The sequence below is a fragment of the Mya arenaria genome, chromosome 3 (genome assembly GCF_026914265.1).
Source record: "Mya arenaria isolate MELC-2E11 chromosome 3, ASM2691426v1".
NCBI classification, from domain to species: Eukaryota; Metazoa; Mollusca; class Bivalvia; order Myida; family Myidae; genus Mya; species Mya arenaria.
Genome location: NC_069124.1, coordinates 6,667,533 through 6,694,440, shown reverse-complemented (window position 1 = coordinate 6,694,440; position 26,908 = coordinate 6,667,533). Strand labels below are relative to the sequence as shown.

At 38.4% G+C, this 26,908-nt stretch overlaps 1 protein-coding gene across 1 annotated transcript in view; it reads left to right on the top strand.

Annotated features, from left to right (window-relative positions):
- The window catches only part of LOC128227913 (uncharacterized), a 39,390-nt gene extending 12,727 nt beyond the window's left edge, over positions 1 to 26,663 (top strand). The window contains exons 6-18 of the mRNA XM_052938850.1: positions 194 to 1,343; positions 1,530 to 1,690; positions 2,901 to 3,042; positions 8,130 to 8,301; positions 8,453 to 8,526; positions 8,698 to 8,824; positions 9,221 to 9,319; positions 11,853 to 11,957; positions 14,714 to 14,887; positions 20,379 to 20,706; positions 23,658 to 23,915; positions 24,198 to 24,944; positions 25,141 to 26,663. Coding sequence (XP_052794810.1) covers positions 194 to 1,343; positions 1,530 to 1,690; positions 2,901 to 3,042; positions 8,130 to 8,301; positions 8,453 to 8,526; positions 8,698 to 8,824; positions 9,221 to 9,319; positions 11,853 to 11,957; positions 14,714 to 14,887; positions 20,379 to 20,706; positions 23,658 to 23,915; positions 24,198 to 24,944; positions 25,141 to 25,412 — 3,809 coding nt within the window. The 3' untranslated portion in view covers positions 25,413 to 26,663. The remainder of the gene's footprint in view (positions 1 to 193; positions 1,344 to 1,529; positions 1,691 to 2,900; positions 3,043 to 8,129; positions 8,302 to 8,452; positions 8,527 to 8,697; positions 8,825 to 9,220; positions 9,320 to 11,852; positions 11,958 to 14,713; positions 14,888 to 20,378; positions 20,707 to 23,657; positions 23,916 to 24,197; positions 24,945 to 25,140) is intronic.
- Positions 26,664 to 26,908: the final 245 nt, after the last annotated feature.

The following is a 26,908-nucleotide window of genomic DNA, read 5'->3' as shown; positions in this document are numbered from 1 at the left end:
GCTTACATGATCTACTGAATAGAATTACTCATCTGCAACTGATATTATAACAACAATTAAAACAGGGCAATAACTATGCCACCAATCATCAAACAAGGATGTTGGTCACTACCGTACCCAACACACTTTTAGTTAGAAATGACTAAATGGATGCCGATAGGAGGGTATGTTTTATTTATGTCTTATGTTTTAGCAGACAACCCGAACTTGATAACGCTGAAGAGACCGATGGGTGTATGTGAACCAAGTAAAGGTGACACAAGCCAAATGCCTATGAAACACAAGATTGGTTTGTTTGAAGATGCAGCTCTGTTGATTGATCGTGAATCTCATCCCGTCGAAAGGAAACCACAATCGCCGTTTCGAACAATGGACGATCCTGTACAGGCTCCTCCAATAAAGTTAGGCAGTCGAGTTCCTGGAAATGTTGGTAGAGTTATCCCAATGAAACATTCCCAGTCATATGAAGGAAATATTGTTTTGCCTGACAATGACGTCGGACAGGACGATGCGTTCAAACCGACTATAAGAGACCCCCAAAACGCTTTCGAAAGTCGTAGGAACAATAAAAAGACGGGACGAGGTAGAGGAGGTTCAAGAGGCCGCCAATTTAGCCGAGGACAACAACGTGAAAAAATCAATTCGGCTGGTGAGAAGAAAGACTGTCGGTCTGAGATATCGCTCCCTCAATATAAGGTCATCTTACTTATTATCAATCGTTTTGGAGCTAAAATGAACAGTGAAACTGTCAGTTGTAACATGAAAGAAAAGGCAGAAAAAGTAATCATATGCGCTTCTACAGATGAAGAGCTAAAATCTGTAGAAATAAAAATGTATGAATGTCTCAGTGAAGTGAAAAGCAAGGAAAAGATCATTCAAGCAGAATTAGCACAGTTTCTCAACACAGCTGAGTGCAAGGAGTGCTTGAGAACTAAGCTTCGAAATGCAAAGATACAAGTAGCATTTGAAATACAGACGGACATGCATTTAAATAAGATAGTGATGTATGCCTTTATCTCAGATAAGCTTGACAGAGCGCTTGCGTTTATTGATGATTGCCTGACTGTAAAAGAATTTGCTCTTCCGAAAGGTATTGATATTAAGTCTCTTGAAATGAACGTCACTGGTATGGCATCTGGTTACGACACCACAAAAGTTTATCTGAGTTCGTCAAGAATTATCATCTGCAGTTTTTTTGAAAAACAAGCAGAAGATTTCAAAAACAAGGTGTTGAAAAATATTGAGCATTTAAGACCAAAACGAGCCGGCCATGTGGAACTTTGTAGCGCAAAGGCAAGATGCTTCAAAAAATGTTATTTGAAAAATGTGGAGTCTGTTTTGAGGTAAGCCAAATTTTACTTTCAAATAAAACATACAAAAAAGGAAATTTTTTTTTTTTTTCAAAGACTTATTTTTCAATGATCAGAAGGAGAAGCACCAATCTCAAAGCACATTTCTGAAATTTTGTAATGTGATTTAAAATGTATAATACAATTTTGCTATGAATGTTTTACATATATATTCGGCAGCCAAAGGAAGGGTACTATCAAGTGGACAGAAACAGGAAATGGTGCAGAATATAAGCTCGTGGTGCACATTGAGGGGGATGAAGATGACTTTAAATTCGTTGAATCGATGGCCAATAAAATTTGGAGTGAAACTTTTGATTTTGAAAAAGTTTGCACTGACAGTAAGCTAATTATGTCTGCCCCAATGAATGTACACATGTCGTTTTTGCTAGAGCTGTTCATCCGTCCGTCTTTGTCATTAATCGTGTCCGCTCCATTATCTTTTGAACTGCTTGAAGTTTTTTTTTAAATAATTACTCAGTTAGTTTACCATATTGAGATAAAATTCAGAGTGCTTCTTACAACCAGCCCCGTTCAAGGTCAAGGTATCCACCAAAGGCCAAAGTTCATATGACTATTGTGTCTCTGATCCATATCTCTTGAAGCGCTGGAAGGTGTTTGAAATAATAATTCACAGATGATCACCGTATTTAGATGTTGTACAGAGATAAGGTTACAACTAGCTTGGTTCAAGGTCATGGTCTCATTTAGAGGTCAAATGTCATATGGCTACCTTTCGTGTCCGGTCGATTTCTCTTGCACCACCTAATGAGACAAGAGTGTATGTAACAAGGAGCCTGGTTCAGATTCAAGTTCGCACTGTATTTTGTGTCCACTCCATATAACTTGAACCACTGGAAGGGTTTTCAAATAACTATTCTGGAATATTCACTATATTGAGACTATAAGTGAGCGCATGTTGCAACAAGCTCAAGGTCAATGTCACTCTTACAGGTCAAAGGTCATATAAATTCGTTTCATGTCTGCTTTCTGTCTCTTGAACCGCTTGAATAATTTTGATATCACTCGCCACAAATGTTTGACATATTGAGACAATTTGCAGAGTACATGTTACAACCATTGTGGTTTAAGGTCAGGGTCATACTTGAGATGTCAAGTGTCATAGAACTATTATATAACTTTCTTAAGTGTCCGCTCTATATATTTTGAATCGTAGAATGGATTTCAAATGACTACCCACAAATGTTCACCATATTGAGTCGATGTACAGAGCGTATGTAACAATCCGCTCGGTTTAAAGTCAAGGTCACACTATAAGGTCAGAAGTCATGTACATTACTATCATATAATTATAAAAAAATTATGTTCGCTCCATAACTTTTGAACCCATTGAGGGAATTTGAAATTAAATTGTACTAATATGAAATTAACAAATACATAAAACGTTGCGGGAATTACCAGATATATTTGATTACAATTGTTAACCTTGGTATTCTTGTAATCTATGAATGTATTTTACAAACATTAAAATTGCAACAAGCTAATTTACTGGCTGTTTACTTGTTAACGTGCTATTCAAAACTGCTACAGATGCTGACATGTGGCTGTTGATGACGGGCCTTAAACATGGATCGAATCATAATTTTCTTACAACATGTGAAGAAAGATTCAACTGTTGGCTTGATGTCTCGAAAGATGGGGAGGTTATCCCGCCAACAAAAGGTCGATCAAGGTTCGTGTAGGTGTTTGCCTAAAAAGCACTTTTTAATCCTCAACAAAAAGGGGGGATTGAGATTTGCCCTTGTCCGTCTGTGTGGGAATTCATCGGTGATCCGTTCGTATTAATTTTGAACGAAACTTAATTGCATAGAGTCATGAAACCTTTGGGGAATGTTGTGATGAGGTTGTGCACATGGTGTTTCGTTTGGGTTATGAAGTTGTGTACCTGGGATTTCGTTTTCTGCTGCACTTAGCAAAGTTATTGCCCTTGAATTAACAAACAATGGCATTTTTGATCTAGTGTCACTTAAACTTCCAAACTTAAAGAGCTAAATTATGAATGCCTAGGGAAGTGTTGTGTGGCTGATGAAGTTGTTTCGATTTCCGCTGCCCTGAATGTATTTTGATGTTATCAGGCTTTCCAGCGTTCCTACTTTTTCCTACTTTTTCCTACTTTTCCTACTTTTTCATACTTTTAGTGTCGCCTGAAAAGACGACATATAGGGGTTACTTTTGTCGTCGGCGGCGGCGGCGGCCGTGTCCCATTTTCACTTGTCCGGGGTATATTTCCTAAACTATTAGTGGTAATAACTTGAAATTTCATATGTAGATAGATCTAATTGAGGGCAAGTGCTTAAAGTTTTGTCCGGGGCATATCTTGTAGAATATAAGAGTTATCGACTTGAAACTTAATATGTAGACAGATCTCATGGAGGGCAAGTGCAGTGCACAATAACAGGAACTCTTGCTTTCTTAGTTTTAAAGTTATTGCCCTTTGTTAATTTTCAAGCTTAAAGTTTTGTCCGGGGCATATCTTGTAGAATATAAGAGTTATCAACTTGAAACTTCATATGTAGATAGATCTCATGAAGGGCAAGTGCAGTGCACAATAACAGTAACTCTTGCTTTCTTAGTCTTAAAGTTATTGCCCTTTGTTAATTTTCATGCTTAAAGTTTTGCCCGGGGCATATCTTAAAGAATATAAGTGGTATCAACTTGAAACTTCATAGCTAGATAGATCTCATTGAGGGCAAGTGCAATGCACAAGAACCGTTACTCTTGCTGCCATATTTTTAGAGTTATTGCTCTTTGTTAATTTTCTTGCTTAGGTTTTGTCTGTGGCATATCTCGTAAACTATAGGAGGTATCAACCTGAACCTTATTCCATAGGTATATCTGATGGAGGGAAAGTGCAGTGCACAAAAACCGTAACTCTTGCATCTATATGTTTAGAGTTATTGCCCTTTGTTAATTTTCATGCTTAAAAGTTTTGTCCGGGGCATATCTTGAAGAATATAAGAGGTATCAACTTGAAATTTCATAGCTAGATAGATCTCATTGAGGGCAAGTGCAGTGCATAAGAACCGTTACTCTTGCTGCCATATTTTTAGACTTATTGCCCTTTGTTAATTTTCATGCTTAGGTTTTGTCCGTGGCATATCTCGTAAACTATAGGAGGTATCAACCTGAAACTTATTCCGTAGCTATATCTGATTGAGGGAAAGTGCAGTTCACAAAAACCGTAACTCTTGCATCTATATGTTTATAGATTTATTGCCCTTCGTTAATTTTCAAGCTTAAATTTTGTCTGGGGTATTTCTCGAAAACTATAAGAGTTATCAACTTGAAACTTTATAGATAGATAGATCTTATTGAAGGGGATCGCAGTGCACAAAAACTGTATCTCTTGCTTCCATATTAGAGTTATTGCCCTTTGTTAATTTTCATGTTTAACTTTACCTTGCACACTTTTTTAGCTCACCAGAGCACTACCACTCCAAATTCAATGAAACTTTACAGGAAGCTTCCTTGGGTGACCCTCTACAAAAATACAACAAGGGTCACGTTTAATCAACAACAACAACAAAATGGCCAACTTCCTGTTTTGCTTTAAAAAAACATCTCATGCCAATCTAACAGCTATAATGTCGACAGTAAATAATTCGTCAGGCGACACATCCAACTCGCGGAGTTCTAGTTTTAACAGCTTCCTACTTTTCCTACTTTTTATTAAAAAATTACTATTCCTACTTTTTTGAAAATAAAGTCCGCAAAAATATTAAAGTTTGATCTTTGTGCTAGTTTTATTTGCAGAAAATGAACAAAAGATGTCAAACTGGCAGGTTTCTGTTGTTGAAAGGTGTGGCAACATGTTCCACTTTGACTTTCATCTTTTCACCCATACAGTTCAGCAACAGAAACCGACCAAGCATCATTCACTAAATTATTCAATGTGGCATATAGAATGGTATGATTTTGCATTAAAAACATCTCCTAGTTAAGTTTATAGCTATTAATAATTACATATTTAACCAAAAATATTCCTACTTTTCCTACTTTTTTGTCAGAAAACCTCCTACTTTTTCCTACTTTTTTGTTAGTGGCTGCCGGAAGGCCTGTGTTATTAAGTTGTGGAACTCATTATTTTGAAGCTCATTGATGGTGTATGGACAAACGAATGACCCTAGCTTTTATGATAAATGCGGCAAATTGTGGGATTCGTGTGCTGTTGACACATTTCTAGTTATTTTTCAAGTCAAGTCAATATTTGTTTATTGTCGGATCTCATGTAAAATTTTAAATAAGCTGTGTAGCTTTTTACCAACATGAATCTAGGTAAAAGTAGAAGTCTAATAAACCTATAGTGTATTATACGTAACAGAAGAATTATCCTGAAAACATGTATACCTATTTCTGTTGAAAGTGGAAAATTAAATCTGCTTTGTATCATTTGCACATTTTATATTTTCAGGCCGTGAACTAATTCCTATATTTTCCTATATTTTTGAGAAATTTCCTATATTTTTTCAAAACCTATATTTTCCTATATTTTGGATTTTTTTCCTATATTTTTCTTAATAAGTGGTGCTGGGATATATTTGAAATCATTCAAAGGATTGATACTGCCTTTAGATATTGTTTATTTACAGTTTAAGACTGTCTTTATCCTCCAAACCATCACCATTATTCAGAATTGCTGTTGTACACCCTTGGTTATCCATCTGGACACCTTTGATGACCACAGTTGTGTTGCTGCAGCATAGTCTGCTTTGATGGAGAGGTTTAAAGGGGATGTACCCCATATGATGAAATAGCGAAAAAAAAGAAGAAGAAAATTGTCGAAAACTGACATAAACTTGGTATCGAAGTGTACAATGCATTGAAACTAATACTAACTGAAATACCACATAGTTTACAATTAATTTATTTTTCGCCATTTTTTGGTATTTTTCCATTAAAAAAGAATCTTAGGTATATAGCTGAAATATTCCAACCGTTAAGGGTAAGCCTTCATAGCACAGTAAGGATACAACACTGGACTTCAATTTTAGTGACCCCAGTTCGAAATCCATCTCCGACTCTATTTTGTTTTACATTTTGGTATTTTTAGCTCTACTGGCCAAAGGCCAGAAGAGCTTATGCGATGGTAATGTGTACGTAGTATGTGCTTCCGTGCGTCTGTTAACATCTTCTTGTTAACACGATACAGTCTTAAGTTTTGATTGTAATTCAATGAAACTAATATACAGTAGTTAGATACCCATTAGAGCTTGGTTCCCTCTGCAAAACCAGCCAGATCCGCCCATGCATGCCTAGATTATGGGCCTTGAAAGTATAAAAAATCAGTGCGTCTGTAAGCAATTGCTTGTGAACACGATACAGACTTCAGTTTTGATAGTATCTCGATGAATCTTGTACAGTATCTAGATATCAATTAGAGCTTGGTTCCTTTCGAAAACTATCCTTGAAAATATAAAAAATGTTATTTATTAGCTTAGTCTATTTTTAGCCAAGTCTACATGAGCCAAGTTTACATGTAAAGTCACAATTGCTTGTAAATGTTTGTTCAAATTATGCCCCTGAGGTAATCACAGGTTTGTTATACATAAATTGGGAAATGTTAAAAACCCCTTTGTCTGAAACAGCTATGCAGATCCTTGCTATTTTGAACAAGGCTTTATTTAGTGGTCCACTACCATGGTTGTTCAAATTATGCCCCTTGGGTCAAAACTGGCACTGCCCCCGGGGGTCACAAGTTTTCTAGAGACTTATTTAAGAAATATTTTCAAAATCTTCTTGTTTCAAACCGCACGGCCCATACCTTTGATATTTGTTGTGGAGCATCATATGATGACTGTCTAGCAAAACATTTGAAATTATTCCCACTGGCCCCACCTTTTTTGACTTCCTTTTCAATTTTTAAAGCTACAGCAATGAAATTTTGACCATGAGTACAGTTTTGAGAGCAAATATTTTTTACCCACAGATTACCTATACTTGGCACATATTAAAATAGATCATACAACTAATCTGCTTACAACACTTTCTGTCCTCAGATGTTGAACATGCAGCATTTTTTAGCTAACCCAAACACAAAAAGTGAACTATATATTTGTTGCCTTTTACTCATACGTACATGCTCTGGATTGAAAATGTCCACAAGAGCCATGCCAGTAGAGCATAGGCCCTCTTGGGCCTCTTGTTTTTACAATTATGATATCAAAGAGTAAACAAAATAATTGTCCTGAGATTCGTGGCAGAAATAAAACTTTTTTTGGTGCCAATCTGGTGTACAGTCCCTTTAAGGAATGTGGGTTAAGTGAAACACAAATTTTATGATTATAGCCAATAAACAAGTAAGTGAATGTCGATTTTTCAACCTTAAAATTCCAATATTTTGCCCAGAAAATGCCAAAACCTCCTATATTTTTGGACAAAATTTCCTATATTTTTTCCTATATTCTCACCTGAACTTGGTTGACGGCCTGTATTTTATATACAAATCAAACACCGATAAGTTTGCTCCAATAGCATACAGTGACGAAGGAGATTCACATCGTAATTAATTTGCAAATGAGTGACATGATTTTCTGCAATTTTCTTGTTTGATTTATTAAACCGAATAACCTTGATTGAAAAATTATACCACATGAAATTAAAACTACAAATAAAACAGTTAAACAAGTTTTCAAGCGTCAAATTGACAAGACACTGCAGTTGACATATAGAGCTTTTTAATATGTATCTGAAAAATATACAGGCAGATATAGGAGTGTTGTAGAAAAAAATACGTTCATACCTAGAATGATTAATTAACAGGGTGTCACTAGATTCCGAGGTCGTTCTCTCGTCGGATCAAAGTAGTTCGAGCGACTCTGAGGGCATAGGAACTCGTCCTGAGAATCTTCGAGACACTGAACCACTGTTGGCTGCTCGTGAAAGGCCAAGGATCGGTAGTCAAACGTTGACTAAATTCCAGCCTTCAGATTTAGTAAGTTATTTTATTTTATGTTATAAATTGATTTGTAAGATGCGTTTTGCTGGTGATTCTGTGGGTATGTAGATAACAAATCATGATCTAGATATAATTATTGCATGTGTGAACTAACTTATATACATAATTATACATGTCATTGGTACAGTCTGATAGAGAGGCAATGCAAGCAGCCTTGCGCGAGTCCCTAGAGTGGCCGGGTGAAACATCTCCTACAGAAGGGTAAATAGTATATGTCTTATTTTAACATCAATGATAAAAGATTCGATTTTTTTAAATGATGTGCTTTCACTGTACTCATTCATCCACACCGTGTTTATAGTGTAATGTTTGTTCATTATGCTTTGGTATATGGCTTTTGCTGTCGTGAACGAAATTACATTTGTCAACCAGATTGTACAGGTCCCATGCTCAAGAGGTCCGACATAGACGTCAGTCATCATCGCCCGTTCTTCCTTACAGTGACACTATTTCAGGCGTGAACGTAGTTATCAAAAAGGGTGAACTAGTGAAAGAACATGTAAGCATATATTGCAAAATGAATCCACTCCTTGAAAATGATATGGAAGTAAATAATTAGTGATTAGCATTTTACATTTCTCAATATACCTAATACCTATTTTTAATTTAACTGTCCTATGTTTATTTAAAAACCGTAAACGAATATATATGCATTATCGAAACCTGTACTTTTATTATTACATTCATGATATGTATGTTTACTTGCATTATCCAAAATGTTAAACTATGGACTGTCCTTGCAATTCCCACGATAGTATTAATTTGATGGTAAGTTCGTACTTCTATGATCTACTATATCAATATAAATCCAAATGAAAGGCAACTGGAACGGTGTCAATATTGCGAACATAATGTAACTGTCTGGAACATGAAGTCATTTATACTCTTTTTACAGGCCGATGTGCTGGTCAACATTCTGTCCCCAGATATGCAACTCAAAGAGAGTATTGTGTCGAAAGCCTTCTTGAAATCATGTGGACAAAGGCTGCAAATGGTATGAATATGAGGGATGTTCAAGAAAGTTGTAGTCTTCGTTTATAACGTTCAAACTAACATGAGCACAATGATACGAATGTACTGATTTTTTAGGGAATACAATATTAAATCCATGTAACAGAATGCATTACGAAATAAGGATTATATGTATATTATTACGTAAAGAATCATAAACATATATGATTTTTTTTATACATTTTAGTAAAAAGTTTTTACCTTATAACTTAAATGTGAAATATCAAAATAATGTTCAAACATTATTATGCCCCCCTTCGAAGAAGAGGGGTATATTGCTTTGCACAGGCATGTCGGTATGTCGGTCGGTCCGTCCGTCGGTAGACCAAAGCTTGTCCGAGTGATAACTCAACAATTCCTGGACGTATGGTCATCAAACTTCACATGAAGGTTGGGCCTGACCAGTAGATAATCACTTTTGTTTTTGGGGTCATCGGGTCAAAGGTCAAGGTCACAGTGATCTTTAATGGTAAAATAATTTTAAAGCTTGTCCGAGTGATAACTCAACAATGCCTGCACCCATGGCCCTCAAACTTGACATGAAGGTTGGGCCTGACCAGTAGATGACCCCTATTGTTTTTGGGGGTCATCAGGCCAAAGGTCAAGGTCACAGTGACCTTGAATGGTAAAAGGTTGTCTGAGTGATAACATGACAATGCCTGCACCCATGGCCCTCAAACTTGACTTGGAGGTTGGGCCTGACAAGTAGCTGACCCCTATTGTTTTTTGGGCTCAATGGGTCAAAGGTCAAGGTCACAGTGACCTTGAATGGTAAAAGGTTGTTCGAGTGATAACTCAACAATGCCTGCACCCATGGCCCTCAAACTTGACTTGGAAATTTGGCCTGACCAGTAGATGACCCCTATTGTTTTTGGGGGTCATTGGGCCAAAGGTCAAGGTCACAGTCACCTTGAATGGTAAAAGGTTTTCCGATTGATAACTCAACAATGCCTGCACACATGGCCCTCAAACTTGACTTGGAGAATTGGCCTGACCAGGAGATGACCCCTATGGTTTTTGGGGGTCATCTGGCCAAAGGTCAAGGTCACAGTGACCTGGAATGGTAAAAGGTTGTCTGAGTGATAACTCGACAATGCCTGCACCCATGGCCCTCAAACTTGACTTGGAGGTTGGGCCTGGCCAGAAGATGGTCCCTATTGATTTAATGGGTCATTGGGCCAAAGGTCAAGGTCACAGTGACCTGGAATGGTAAAAGGTTATCCAAGTGATAACTTGACAATGGCTGCACCCATGGCCCTCAATCTTGATTTGGAGGTTGAGCCTGGCCAGAAGATTGTCCCTATTAATTTTAGGGGTCATTGGCCCAAAGGTCAAGGTCACAGTGACCTTGAATGATAAAAGGTTGTCCAAGTGATAACTCAACAATGCCTGCACCCATGGCCCTCAAACTTGACATGGAGGTTGGGCCTGACCTGTAGATGACCCCTATTGATTTTAGGGGTCAAAGGTCTTGGTCACAGTGACCTTGAAAGCAAACTCGACAATTCTTGGACCTATGATCATCAAACTTGACATGAAGGTTGGGCCTGCCCAGTAGATGACCCCTATCGACTTAGGGGGGGTTTGACTATTGAAAAATAAATTCAATCAATTTGCTAGTTCTTACACTAAGTAAACATTTTCTCTATATTAACAATACAGACCACAATGTACGAGGTCTGCTCAAGAAGTTTCTTTACTTCTGCATAGCTATTAAATTTAGCTTATTGTATCTATAGTTGTCAGTGGTTTTGTTAAATACATGTAGTTGTATTATTTCAAAAGACGCCAAATAACAATATTCGTTATTTCATACGATGTAACACCAACTTTTAAACCTTAAGAATAACAAGAGATGATTGTCAAAAAAGCTTTTTATTATATATTATCAAGGTGTTTGCAACAAAAAACGACATAAAGGCCGTAATTGGTATCCAAAAATCAAACGGAATTTGAACCTCTTATTATTTAAATAAAAACAAAAATATTAACAAGAAATGTTTGTCAAACATTATGCCCCCCTGAGCGCCATGTTGTCAGGATTATATGGACAATTGAATGAAATATGCATGGACTGAAATGACAGCTGATTTGTTGCTGTTTTAAGGTTATGACCATTAAAGTGTGAGGATAAAGTGTGTTATGACCGTCATGACCTTTGACTCTATGAACTCAACATCCAGAGTCATCAGCTGGTCACCAGAAACCTAAATGTCAAGTTTGAGGGCCATGGGTGCAGGCATTGTCAAGTTACCACAAGACAAGTTTTTCAAGGGGGAGTGGGGGGCATTACGGAACCGATTGATCAAGGGAACATTTAGCAATAAGGCCTCACAATGTTAACCCAATATTGTAAGAAGATTCAATTCTGTGCAGCTGAAATATTATAGGAGATGAAGCTTGAAATAATAATCAGATGCATAATGCCTTGGCACTTAATCCACATTTTGTCATCATTTTGGGATGTATGCAAACCTTCGTCCCAATATCTTATGTCATTTCTTCTTTATATGTAGGAATTTGATTCAGCAGTGCAGACGTCTGTGATAACTACAACAGGCTGTGGCCTTGGGTGTAAAGACATTCTTCATGTCGGTCTGAAAAAGGGAAGAAATTGCGAGGTAAACTCTTATATCAATTTCGGGATATAAATAACCACATATAAAAAAGTTACTTGATTTTATTCGATGTTCGATGTTTAGGATAGGCTAATTGTTTGGTTGTTATTGTTTTATCCAAGAAATTTAAATGATAGAAGTAAGCTGTATGTTTATCTTTATTTCAAACTCACCTTATTATGCCCCCCTTCGAAGAAGAGGGGTATATTGCTTTGCACAGGTATGTTGGTCGGTTGGTCGGTCGGTCCGTCGGTGGACCAAAGCTTGTCCGAGTGATAAATCAACAATGCCTAGACCTATGGTAATCAAACTTGATATGGAATTTTGGACTGACCAGTAGATGACCCCTATTGTTTTGGGGGGTCATCGGGTCAAAGGTCAAGGTCACAGTGACCTTGAATGGTAAAACATTGTCGGAGTGATAACTCGAAAATGCCTGCACCCATGGCCCTCAAACTTGATTTGGAGGTTGGGCCTGACCAGTAGCTGACCCCTATTGTTTTTGGGGCTCATCAGGTCAATGTCACAGTGACCTTGAATGGTAAAAGGTTGTCCGAGTGGTAACTTAACAATGCCTGCACCCATGGCACTCATAATTGAACTGGAGGTTGGGCCTGACCAGTAGATGACCCCTATTGTATTTGGGGGTCATCGGGCCAAAGGTCAAGGTCACAGTGACCTTGAATGGTAAAAGCTTGTCCATGTGATTACTTGACAATGCCTGCACCCATGGCCCTCAAACTTGACTTGGCGGTTGGACTTGAGCAGTAGCTGACCCCTATTGTTTTTGGGCCCATCGGGTCAAAGGTCAAGGTCACAGTGATCTTCAATGGTAAAAGGTTGTCCCGAGTGATAACTTGAAATACCTGCACCCATGGCACTCATAATTAAATTGGAGGTTGGGCCTGACCAGTAGATGACCCCTATTGTATTTGAGGGTCATCGGGCCAAAGGTCAAGGTCACAGTGACCTTGAATGGTATAAAGTTGTCCATGTGATAACTCGTCAATGCCTGCACCCATGGCCCTCAAACTTGACTTGGAGGTTGGGCCTGACCAGTAGCTGACCCCTATTGTTTTTGGGCCCATCGGGTCAAAGGTCAAGGTCACAGTGACCTTGAATGGTGAAAGGTTTTCCGAGTGATAACACGGCAATACCTGCACCCATGGCACTCATAATTGAATTGGAGGTTGGGCCTGACCAGTAGATGACCCCTATTATATTTGGGGGTCATCGGGCCAAAGGTCAAGGTCACAGTGACCTTGAATGGTATAAAGTTGTCCATGTAATAACTTGACAATGCCTGCACCCATGGCCCTCAAACTTGACTTGGAGGTTGGGCCTGACCAGTTGCTGATCCCTTTTGTTTTTTGGGCTTATCGGGTCAAAGGTCAAGGTCACAGTAACCTTGAATGGTAAAAGGTTGTCCCGAGTGATAACTTGACAATACCTGCACCCATGGCACTCATAATTGAATTGGAGGTTGGGCCTGACCAGTAGATGACCCCTATTGGATTTGGGGGTCATCGGGCCAAAGGTCAAGGTCACAGTGACCTTGAATGGTAAAAAGTTGTCCATGTGATAACTCGACAATGCCTGCGCCCATGGCCCTCAAACTTGACTTGAAGGTTGGGCCTGACTAGTAGCTGATCCCTTTTGTTTTTGGGGTTAAAGATCAAGGTCACATGTACTTCGAATTGTAAAAGGTTGTCCGAGTGATAACTCGACAATGCTGCACCCATGGCCCTCAAACTTGACTTGGAGGTTGGGCCTGACCAGTAAAAGACCCCTATTGATTTTAGGGGTCATTGGGCCAAAGTTCAAAGTTACAGTGACCTTGAATGGAAAAAGGTTGTCTGTGTGATAACTCAACAATGCCTGCACCTATGGCCCTCAAACTTGACTTGGACGTAGGGCCTGACCAGTAGATGACCCCTTTTGTTTTGGGGGTCATTGGGCAATAGGTCAAGGTCACAGTGACCCCTTTTGTAAAAGGTTGTTCGAGTGATAACTCGACAATGCCTGCAACTATGGCCCACAAACCTGACTTGGAGGTTGGGCCTGACCAGTAGATGAAACTTATTGTTTTTGGGGGTCATTCGGCCAAAGGTCAAGGTCACAGGGACCTTGAATGGTGAAAAGTTGTCCAAGTAATAACTACAATGCCTGCACCCATGGCCATCAAACTTGACTTGGAGGTTGGGCCTGACCAGTAGATGGCCCCTATTGATTTTAGGGGTCATTGGGCCAAAGGTCAAGTAACAGTGACTTTGAACGATAAAAGGTTGTCCGAGTGATAACTCAACAATGCCTGCACCCATGGCCATCAAACTTGACTTGGAGGTTGAGCCTGACAAGTAGATGACCCCTTATGATTTAAGGCGTTATCGGGTCAAAGGTCAAGGTTACAGTGACCTTGAATGAAAAAAGCTTGTCTGTGTGATAACTTGTCAATGCCTGCACCCATGGCCCTCAAACTTGACATTTGGATTGTTGGTGACCAGCTGATGACTCCTATGGATTTTGGGGCAAAGGTCATGGTCATAACACACTCTATCCTCAAACTTTGAATGGTCATAGTCTTAAAACTGCCTCAACGGCATCCAATGTCATTGACAAATCAGCTGTCATTTCGGTCCATGCATATTTCATTAAATTGTCCATATAATCATGACAACATGGTGCTCAGGGGGTGCATAATGTTTGACAAACATCTCTTGTTTTACAATTATATCTGTATTATTTGTATTTATGTACAGTGTGTCTCCGAGGTTATGCAGATGATTTTGGACTCCAGTGAAAATTTACAATGCCATTCGCTTGCTATGCCACCACTAGGCGGCGGCCGGTTATACCAATATCCAATTCAGTCTGTTGCATCACAGATGTTTCAAGTTATGGCTGATCATTTTCAACAAGGCTGTTCTTTACAGGTAAATGGCACGAATGTAGAAGATATTTTATAATATGTAGACTAGTCAATGGAAGTTAATAGGGTTTAAACATAATTTGCCCTTAAATACAACATTTCATGTTTTAAAGTATTAGCCATTTAATGGTACCCGTGTTTATTCGGATAACATCGACAAATATCGCCATTAGTCGAACATCAGACGTTTTCAGCCTATACCCGATGTAACTTTTTAAGTAACGTCAGGTATTTTCGCGCTATAACTATTAAACTATTGGAATTTCGAATGATGACTGATCGAGACGAACGAGGTTGTTTTCTTAAAATAATGCTTACCAAGAAAAGCCGTTAATAATGGTATTCATACATTTTTGATACATTACAAGCATTCTGTTCCCCAAGGTTGTTCAAATGATGTCCCTGGCTCAAAGCTGGTCCCGCTCCGATCTTCTTTTCTGACACCGCATGACACTGACCATTGATATTTGATATGTAGCCTTTTGTAGTAGATAATCACCACATGAATTCAAATACTGCTTGACCCTTTCCGGGGTCTCAGTTTTTTATGCCCCGAAGGTGGGCATATTAAAATTGCACCGTCCGTCTGTCCGTCTGTGTGTCTTGCTCAATAACTCGTGTCTGGGCTGTAACTTTCCCTTGTACGGACAGATTTTAAAATAACTTGCCACATGTGTTCCACATACCAAGACGACATGTCGCGTGCAGGACCCGTTACCATACCTCTAAGGTCAAGGTCACACTTAGTGTTTATTCACAATGGAGTGCTGCATATCGTGTCCGGGCTGTAACTTTCCCTTGTATGGACAGATATTAAAATAACTTGCCACATGTGTACCACATACCAAGACGACGTGTCGCGTGCAAGACCCGTGTCCCTACCTCAAAGGTCAAGGTCACACTTAGTGTTTATTCACAATGGAGTGCTGCATATAAGGACATAGAGTATAGGTTGTCGTGTCCGGGCCGTAACTTTCTCTTGTATGGACAGATTTCAAAATTACTTGCCAAATGTGTTCCACATACCAAGACGACGTGTCGCCTGCAAGACTCGTGTCCCTACCTCAAAGGTCAAGGTCACACTTAGTGTTTATTCACAATGGAGTGCTGCATATAAGGACATAGAGGATAGGTTGTCGTGTCCGGGCTGTAACTTTCCCTTGTATGGACAGATTTTCAAAATAACTTGCCACATGTGTTCCATATACCAAGATGACGTGTCGCGTGCAAAACCCGTGTCCCTACCTCAAAGGTCAAGGTCACACTTAGTGTTTATTCACAATGGAGTGCTGCATATAAGGACATAGAGTATAGGTTGTCGTGTCCGGGCTGTAACTTTCTCTTGTATGGACAGATTTTAAAATAACTTGCCACATGTGTTCCACATACCAAGACGACGTGTCGCGTGCAAGACCCGTGTCCCTACCTCAAAGGTCAAGGTCACACATAGTGTTTATTCACAATGGAGTGCTGCATATAAGGACATAGAGTATAAGTTGTCGTGTCCGTGCTGTAACTTTCCCTTGTATGGACAGATTTTAAAATAACTTGCCACATGTGTTCCACATACCAAGACGACGTGTCGCGTGCAAGACCCGTGTCCCTACCTCAAAGGTCAAGGTCACACTTAGTGTTTATTCACAATGGAGTGCTGCATATGAGGACATAGAGTATAGGTTGTCGTGTCCGGGCTGTAACTTTCTCTTGTATGGACAGATTTTAAAATAACTTGCCACATGTGTTCCACATACCAAGACGACGTGTCGCGTGCAAGACCCGTGTCCTTACCTCAAAGGTCAAGGTCACACATAGTATTTATTCACAATGGAGTGCTGCATATATAAGGACATAGAGTATAGGTTGTCGTGTCCGTGCTGTAACTTTCCCTTGTATGGACAGATTTTAAAATAACTTGCCACATGTGTTCCACATACCAAGACGACGTGTCGCGTGCAAGACCCGTGTCCCTACCTCAAAGGTCAAAGTCACACTTAGTGTTTATTCACAAGGGAATTCTGAATATAAGGACATAACAGTGTAGGTTGTCAAGTATGGGTGGTATTTTTTTATGTTCAGAGGAAATTTAAAATAACTTGCCATATGTATTTGACACATAAAGGCAAGATCAACTTTTCATGTACTGACCTTGTTTGTAGGTCAATGTCACATTCGGGGACATTCGTCACATACTGTGACAGCTCTTGTATTTGTATCAAAGTTAGCTTTACACATAATAGCTAAAATAAAGTTGATTAAATGGAATTTTTTAGAGGTTAAATGTACAGTTACCTGACATTCATTTTATTTTCTTCAAACTATCATGATTGTTTTGTTGAATTGTTCAATGAACATCATAGAAATTATAACGAATGATTGAATCAGCTGAAATTTAACTATATTTATGAATTTATCAAAATTGTTTTTATGCCCCCGAAGGTGGGCATATTAAAATTGCACAGTCCGTCCGTCCGTCCGTCCGTCCGTCCGTCCGTCCGTCCGTCCGTCCGTCCGTCCGTCCGTCCGTCCGTTCGTCCGTCCGACTCTATAACTTTCCCTTGTATGGACAGATTTTAAAATAACTTGCCACATGTGTTTCACATACCAAGACGACGTGTGGCGTGCAAGACTCGTGTCCCTACCTCAAAGGTCAAGGTCACACTTAGTGTTTATTTACAATGGAGTGCTGCATATAAGGAGACAGAGTATAGGTTGTCGTGTCCAGGCTGTAACTTTCTCTTGTATGGACAGATTTTAAAATAACTTGCCACATGTGTTCCACATACCAAGACGACGTGTCGCGTGCAAGACCCGTGTCCCTACCTCAAAGGTCAAGGTCACACTTAGTGTTTATTCACAATGGAGTGTTGCATATAAGGACATAGAGTTTAGGTTGTCGTGTCAGGGCTGTTACTTTCCCTTGTATGGACAGATTTTAAAATCACTTGCTACATGTGTTCCACATACGAAGACGACGTGGCGTGTGCAAGACCCATGTCCCTACCTCTAAGGTGAAAAATACACTAAGTGTTTATTCACAAGGGAATTCTGAATATAAGGACATAACAGTGTAGGTTGTCAAGTATGGGTGGTATATTTTTATGTTCAGAGGCAATGTAAAATAACTTGCCATATGTATTTGACACATAAAGGCAAGATCAACTTTTCATGTACTGACCTTGTTCGTAGGTCAATGTCACATTCGGGGGCATTCGGCACATACTGTGACAGCTCTTGTTTATCTTAAATGTTCATTTGTATTTTCCTTGGCATTTAGTATAGTTTCTACGTGGTAAACTATCATAATTGTTTTTCTTAAATTGTTTTATGAACATCATAGAACATGTTTAAAATGATTGAATCAGCTTTAATTTAACTACATGTATATCTATGCATTAATTAAAATTGCTTTATATTTTAAAACATCAAAATGTTTATTTTATCAGAGAATATCTGAATCTCTGATAATGATATATATGGCAAAGTATGAACCAGTCGCTCTGTGATTTTAGCTCACCTGAGCACAAAGTTTATGCTCGGCGTGGCTATTGGGATAGAGTGATTGTCCGCCGCCCGTTGTCTTCCGTCGCCAACATTTTCCTCCTAAACCACTGGGACTATTTCAACTAAACTTCGCATGAATGTTGCATGTGTAGTTCCTTCAATAAAAGTGGTTTATTTGTCTCTGGAAAATCTCTTTAGAAGCCATTGACATTATTTCAAATTAATTTCACAGAAATGTTCCATAGTTGACTCTTTAATTGGTTTATATAATAACTATATTGTTTTACAATCAGTGAAGATATCAACTTAAAATTTCATGAGTATATTCACAAGAACAATGTGCTTTTTTGTTACGGGTTATATATTTCCGACTTAAATATTGTTATCTATGGCCCTTTGTAACAATTTAAACACATACATATTTTTCATGTTTTTATACGCCAGTATTTTAAACCGGACGTATAATAGTCTCACCTGCATAAAGACTCACCTGCGGTGTACAGGCGGAAGGCGTCCAATCAATAACTTTAGAACCCTTTGTCCAATTAGGTGAGCGATATAGGGCCAGCCTGGCCCTTTTGTCTGAAATTTAGCGGGTGGGCAAAATTCAACACAAATAACTTTTTCATTTATGTTGAAAAATCTTCAAAACCTAGATAAAAGTCCCATAATGAACCATGATTGTTATATTGATCGCTTTAGCTTTTAAAGAAGTGTATATCAATGCTTATTCATTGAATGTTCAAACTGCATTTTCGCTTAATTGTTCCTTATTGTGGAATACAATGTTTTCATAAGCTCTCCGAATGGAAAACATATAGTTGCAGCTTTGTCCTTCCGCCCGTCCTTCCGTCCATCACACTCTTGTCGGGAGAATAATTTCAAAACTACTGATGGGATTGAAATAAAAATTAGAATATAGATAGATGGCAATGATAGAAAGAGCATTGCACATAAACCATACGCCTATCATGCATTTTTATTTAGTAATCATCCCTTAACCATTTTTCATAATAAGTGTTTGTCCGGGTCATGACTTCAAAAATATTGAATGGATTGAAATAAAACTTGGTATATATGTAGATGGCAATAAGAGTAAGAGCCATAATCTTATCATGCATACTAAGTTATCCCCCTTAATCATTATAGATTTGAGGGGGTATATAGGAGTGAGCTGGTCGGTCGGTCGGTCTGTCTGTCTGTCGGTCGGTCGGTTTTCATGGTTTCTGTAACATCAGAAGATACAGGTCAAGTTCGATATTGGGGCTGGTGGGGTCAAGGTCACTGTTACTAAAAATAGAAAAACGGTTTCCGGACGATAACTCATGAAAGGCTAGTTTTTCTTGTCAGCAGTTTAACTTCTAAATTACTCAACAAATTTAAATACAACAATACATGCACGATAAAAGAATATGCAGTGTACAATAACCTTGGAGTTATGGCCTCTTTTCAAAGGAATGGTTTGCCATTCCTGTGTCCAGGCGGCATTTGGGGGTATTCGTCACTCCTGTGACAGCTCAAGTTTCTTTTCATAAGATGTTCTTGTCCGAGCCTTATCTTGGAAACTACTTAAGGGATTGACTCGAAACTATACATATAGATAGATGGCAATGGATAATAGGAAGTGCATTACACAAGAACCTTACACACGAACCACAATCCTGCCCTGCATTTCTTTTCATTATCTCTATTTGTGAATTTAAATTTCTCCTTAATATAATTTACTTATATATTTCCCAAACCTGCCTTTATGTTTCTATGTTATTTTTTTCATACTTGTGTATAATAATGCAACAACCATTTACATTCTACCAGCACATTATTTGACAATTTCTGCCTTTTCATACTAGATCGGAGTATCAGGAGCATCTACCGCTTTCAGTGATATTATTGTTTTATTACGTTTTTAACATGATATTTCAGATGTTACACATTCCATTCCCATATATGATACATTGTGTCACATTGTAGTTACTCTTAAATTTTGATTTTAGACAATAACCGTTATGGCTTACGACAGAGGTACATTTGATGAATTCAAAACCGCCCTTGCGCAAGTACGATCATCAGCACCAGGTTCCAGGCGACACTTCAGCATTCCATCCTTCCATAAGCCACTACCCGCAATGACTCCCGCGTCAAATTTCTACGGTCAAATTGGTTTGCAGAGACCTCAGGTGCAGCCATTTAATGCACCGCCAAACAACCAATTTGTTCGCAGGCCTGCACACCCATTACAACACCGGCATAGTGAATCTGATATAAGACCTAGACAGCCTTCAATTAAGACATATCAGACACATACAAGGTCTCGCGTGTCAGGTTGGTACATGTATAAGTCCTCTTTTCGGATGTTCAATTTAAACGTTTTTAAAATCGAGGTTTACATAAATGTCAGTTAAACAATACATTAGTCAGTCATTTGTCTGATTCAGTTAAACTCTATAACCATCCGATTTGGAGTACAAACCAAACTCGGTAACGTTTGATAAATCCTTATAATTTATGTAACCCATATTTGAATATATCAAAATTAGAAGAGTGGCCAACGGATTCTCTCCAGCATGACATTATTTTAGCTAAATGATGTTGACCGTGCCAAAATATAATTTATATATTCAATACGATATTATCTTAATTGGTTAATGACAACCCTTGGGCGTTTTTTTTTAAATTTCAAGTAATGTGGTTTAGAAATTTCGTATTGAAAAACAACGCATTTGTTATTCTGTTTGATCTGCATGCATTTGCCAATTTATCAAATATATTCTCTTTGCCATAAGAGCATAAACATTTTGTGAGTTTATTTATGCATGTCTGCTAACGTTCTTTTTCATGAATAGCCTAATTATGCCCCCCTTCGAAGAAGAGGGGTGTATTGCTTTGCACAGGCATGTCGGTCGGTCGGTCGGTCGGTCCGTCGGTAGACCAAAGCTTGTCCGAGCGATAACTCAACAATTCCTGGACGTATGGTCATCAAACTTCACATGAAGGTTGGGCCTGACCAGTAGATGACCCCTATTGATATTGGGGTTATCGGGTCAAAGGTCAAGGTCACAGTGACCTTTAATGGTAAAATAAAGCTTGTCCGAGTGATAACTCAACAATGCCTGCACCCATGGCCCTCAAACTTGACATGGAGGTTGGGCCTGACCAGTAGATGACCCCTATTGCTTTTGGTGGTCATCAGGCCAAAGGTCAAGGTCACAGTGACCTTGAATGGTAAAAGGTTGTCCGAGTGATAACGTGACAATGCCTGCACCCATGGCCCTCAAACTTGACTTGAAGGTTGGGACTGACCAGTAGCTGACCCCTATTGTTTTTTTGGCTCAATGGGTCAAAGGTCAAGGTCACAGTGACCTTGAATGGTAAAAGGTTGTTCGAGTGATAACTCAAAATGCCTGCACCCATGGCGCTCAAACTTGACTTGGAGGTTGGGCCTGACCAGTAGATGACCCCTATTGTTTTTGGGGTCATTGGGCCAAAGGTCACAGTGACCTTAGATGGTAAAAGGTTGTCCGATTGATAACTCAACAATGCCTGCACCCATGGCCCTTAAACAAGACTTGGAAAATTGGCCTGACCAGGAGATGACCCCTATGGTTTTTGGGGGTCATCTGGCCAAAGGTCAAGGTCACAGTGACCTGGAATGGTAAAAGGTTGTCTGAGTGATAACTCGACAATGCCTGCACACATGGCCCTCAAACTTGACTTGGAGGTTGGGCCTGGCCAGAAGATGGTCCGTATTGATTTAAGGGGTCATTGGGCCAAAGGTCAAGGTCACAGTGACCTGGAATGGTAAAAGGTTGTCCAAGTGATAACTCAACAATGCCTGCACCCATGACCCTCAAACTTGACATGGAGGTTGGGCCTGACCAGTAGATGACCCCTATATATTTTAGGGGTCAAAGGTCAATGTCACAGTGACCTTGAAAGCAAACTCGACAATTCTTGGACCTATGGTCATCAAACTTGACATGAAGGTTGGGCCTGCCCAGTAGATGACCCCTATCGACTTTGGGGGTCATCAGGCCAAGGTCAATGTCACAGTAACCTTTAACACAAAAAAAGTTAACAAATCTTCCCCCACTGATATCTCAACAATGCCTGAACCTATGATTATTAAACTTGACATGGATGTTAAGCCTGACCAGTAGATCACCCTTATTGATTTTAGGATTCATAGAGCCAAAGGTCAAGGTCACAGTGATCTTGAATGGTAAAAGGTTGTCCGAGTGATAACTCAACAATGCCTGAACCTATGGCCTTCAAACTTGACTTGGGAGTTGCATCTGACTTGTAGACATCGAGTCAAAGGTGAAGGTCACAGTGACCTTGAACGAAAAAAACTTGTCTTGAGATAACTTGACAATGCCTGCACCCATGGCCCTCAAACTTGACATTTAGGTTTCTGGTGACCAGCTGATGACTCTGGATTTTGAGTTCATAGAGTCAAAGGTCATGACGGTCATAACACACTTTATTCTCACACTTTAATGGTCATAATCTTAAAACAGCAACAAATCAGCTGTCGTTTCGGTCCATGTATATTTCATTCAATTGTCCATATAATCCTGACAACATAGCGCTCAGGGGCGGCATAATGTTTGACAAACATCTCTTGCTCTATTTTTTCATAAAATCACAGTGTTGCATGCTTCATATATCTATAAAGGGACACTGTTTGAAAGAAATAACCACACGTGTTCGTAAACGTCTTATATTAAGTAATATAAAACGAAAACTTTCGAAACAATGCCGGTGCCAAAGATTTACGAGGGCATTTTATATTACGAAGGCCGGACAGACACTTACAGCTGAGCGATAATATAGAAATATATGTGTTATTAAAGTGCCACCCCCCCCCCAAAAAAAAAAAAAAAAAAAAAGAGTAATGAAATATAACTTATATTATTAATAATGCATGCATAGGTGATGGTCTACTTATGCTTTATACATTTTTATTTATTAAAAAAATCACGTAATATTTACATGACCATCTTTTTACTTGATAAACGTGCGGGGTCGGGAACAATATTAAACTCAATAAAAATTATTTCAAAATCACAAATGTTGAGACTTATTGTTTGAAGTGCTTTTGATGTGTTTTATTGATAAAAGCAAATAATGTATACTTGCGATAATGTTCCATCGCTGTTAAAATTGCACGCCGCACTAAGTGTTTAATGACGTCAGCTTCCATATATTACGACATCACAGGCCAAAATCATATTTTAAAGAACCACATATTTATACATTGGATTGATTTTAAGAGCGACGCGGAAGGGAACACTCGAAACATACACCGAACCAAAAAAGGGCCCCATACTACAGCAAAACAGACAAAATCACAATCAAGGTATTTGCGGAAACTAAGGACGAATGTATAAAGGCCAGGAGCAAAATCAGTAAAGCCATGAGAGACGAACTTCTGTTTGAAGAGAAATGTGACAAAATGGAACACATATCGAAAGAGTCCAAAGATTCCATCGTGAAGATAATCAGCAAATACAACATCCGGTCTATCAAAGGTACTTTTATTCCAATCTCTTTAAAACAGTAGTATGAAGTATTAAGCCACAAATCAAGATCACTTCTGTTTCGGTTTAATCTTAAGACTGCCTCAAAGGCATCCAATGTCAATGACAAATCAGCCGTCAATTTAGTCGTCCATGCATATTTCATTCATTTGTCAAAATGTCCCTAACAACATGGCGCTTAAGCGGGGCATAATGATTGACAAGCATCTCTTGTTATAATTTATTTCATGTACAGATAAATACAAGCTGTATTCTATCAGTTTCGTTTTCTAGGCAATAAACACTACATCCTAAAAGGGAAGAGGCAGAGTGTCTCTGACGCTCACAAAGAAATACTAAAGTTGTTGATAAATGATCCCGAAAAGTCGAGAAAACACCCACATCCAAAAAATGTAAAAAGAGGCACTGTTGAATTTGCTGAGTCCATGGCACACCAGGAAGCAAACATTCCACATTACTGGGAACTGTACAAAGAAAACACAACTTTTTCGGAAATTTTAAGCATATTCAAAAGTGCATTCGGAACAGACTACAAAAAAATTGCAATTGATGCACGTGGCTCGACGTATAGTACAATTGTAAAAATGGTCAATGAAACGTTTGATTCAACAAAGATTGGGCATGGTCAAGACGCCAAAGGACTAGAACGCTTAAGTTACAGCAAGCTGTGGATAACCAAAATACAAAGAATAGAAAATCCTCAGCTTTTTCGCAAGTATGTTCATAAAAGGCAGGAAATATTTCTAAACTTGTCGAAAATGAATCTTGCTTGTTGTCAGACCGTAAGACAACTACCAAGTAGTTCCGGTGAAATAACGACGCACAATTACCTATCACAGACGATGAGAAAAGAGCTGTTTTCAGAGATCAACGAAGTATATTTGTTTCACGGAACAAAACCAGACACGATAAAAACCATTTGCAATACTGGCCTGGATCCTCGTCTTGGCAGTGGAAAAGCCATGTTCGGGTCGGGAATATATGGTGCTGAAAAGGCTTCAAAGGCAGATCAATACACTGGTACGAAAAAATGTTTTTTTCGAAATATGTAGCAAGTTTAATTGTCAGTCTGGCTTTGATTCAATATTCAAAATTAATGTTAATTTTGGAATGTTCCTGTAGTCTCCATTGTTTTAAAACTAGGAAAAGACTTAATGTAAGCATAAACAGGTTTGTTGTGAAAATATAGGTAGGTTTAAAAAATGATGTTTTTCAGATGGTTCATTGACCCGGACTGGTGGACCCGGCAAAGAAAAGAAAATGTTTTTGATGCGGGTTGCTCTTGGAAACTGTTACCTGTGCACCGACTTAAACCCGCAGAAATACAGACGACCTCCTTGCACTAAGTGCAAAAGAGATGACTGCAAGACCCACGATTCCAATTATGATTCTGTTGTCGGGGACAACAAAAAATTATTCCGGGAATTTGTGGTTTACGATGGTGTGCAGTGTTATCCTGAATATCTGATCACGTATGAACGCAGATAAACATTCGCGATCGGTTTCTTAGAGCAAAACGGTTTTATTTCTTTAAGGCTTTCCATTCTTCAATTATTTTATCAGTTTAGGAATGCGATCAATTGACATTTGTAATTAAGATGGATTTTTTTTGCAAAAATATTTCTTCATGAGTTCTTGTAACTTAAAATTATGTATAAGGTATAATGTTCATATTTTAACGTCTTTTAGCACTGATGAAATAAAATCAACGTGTCATTATGTCTGTAAGTGGATATTGTTTCATGATTTTATAACGTCACGTTTAAGGCTGTTATTCTGGAAAACGAGGGTACCTCAGTTGGACCCCCAATTCTCAGACTGTGTCAAATTTTGATCGATTTAAAGGAGCATTAAATATAATATAATAATGTCCTACTCGGATTGCAACAAATGTAATGTTGTGATATTGTTTATTATATTTAACACTGCCTTACAGGTGGTTTTTGTGTAAAACAATTACAGTTGACAAAGAATTTCATGAAAAACTATTTTCATTTTATAAAAACATTTTTTTTCCTTAATGTAATTTTTTGTTTAAAACTAATCTTAGACTACGATTGTTGATTTAAAATCTTTCTTGCAACGTTTCATTCAGTCTGTACGTAACTATAGCCACTTATATACTTACATATTGTATTCAATAATTGATCCCAATTCCAATGTGTGTGTGTGTGTGTGTGTGTGTGTGTGTATAATACATGTTGTACTCTGGAAAAACTTTAGCAGTGTGCTGTTGATGTTCGGAATGAAGATTTGAAATCATGATGATTTGACCAGTTGCCAAACACCTAGTAAAGTCGAAAACCTATTGATAAAATACAGATAAGTGAATGATAAAATGCAGAAAAGGGAGTTCCTTACTGAAACATCAACGTGCTTGTTTATAAGAAGTATACGTGCCTTTAGTATTCTAGTTTCTTCACTTTCTTTTACAAACATCGCATGTACGTTTCTATAACGTTACACTAAACTTTGGTTGTCGGGCGGAAAGATTATTATTGCTGTTCAATTTGTTTTAATGTCACGACATACCAATATTTATTATTATATACATTCAAGAATGGAGTCTACATAAAATTAAAGAAGTATTAAACATTTGTACTCGTAGGAAGAACAAAGCTAAATAAACTAATAAAACTATGTTTCACTCACGCGGTTTAAGTTTATGTATCATTCATGGTTGTTCTTATATGATATATTTTGTTGTTGAATGAAGTTCATTAAACATTTAATCCTTTAGTTTTCTTTGTATGTGCTGGTTATTATTTTGCATGTCTCTTACATTTAGAGAAATCTCTCTCTCTCTCCATTTTAAATCACTCTTAAAATACAAACAACAGGTTGAGGTCGCAACCGGAGAAATTGCAGAGAAGACAGTGTCTCAAAGCACTGTTTTAAATGTTTGTCTCTCGGTGTCCCTTGCCATCACTAAACCCATTCATTCAATATATATATTGGAAAATTTGCTTTAAAACAATGTATTG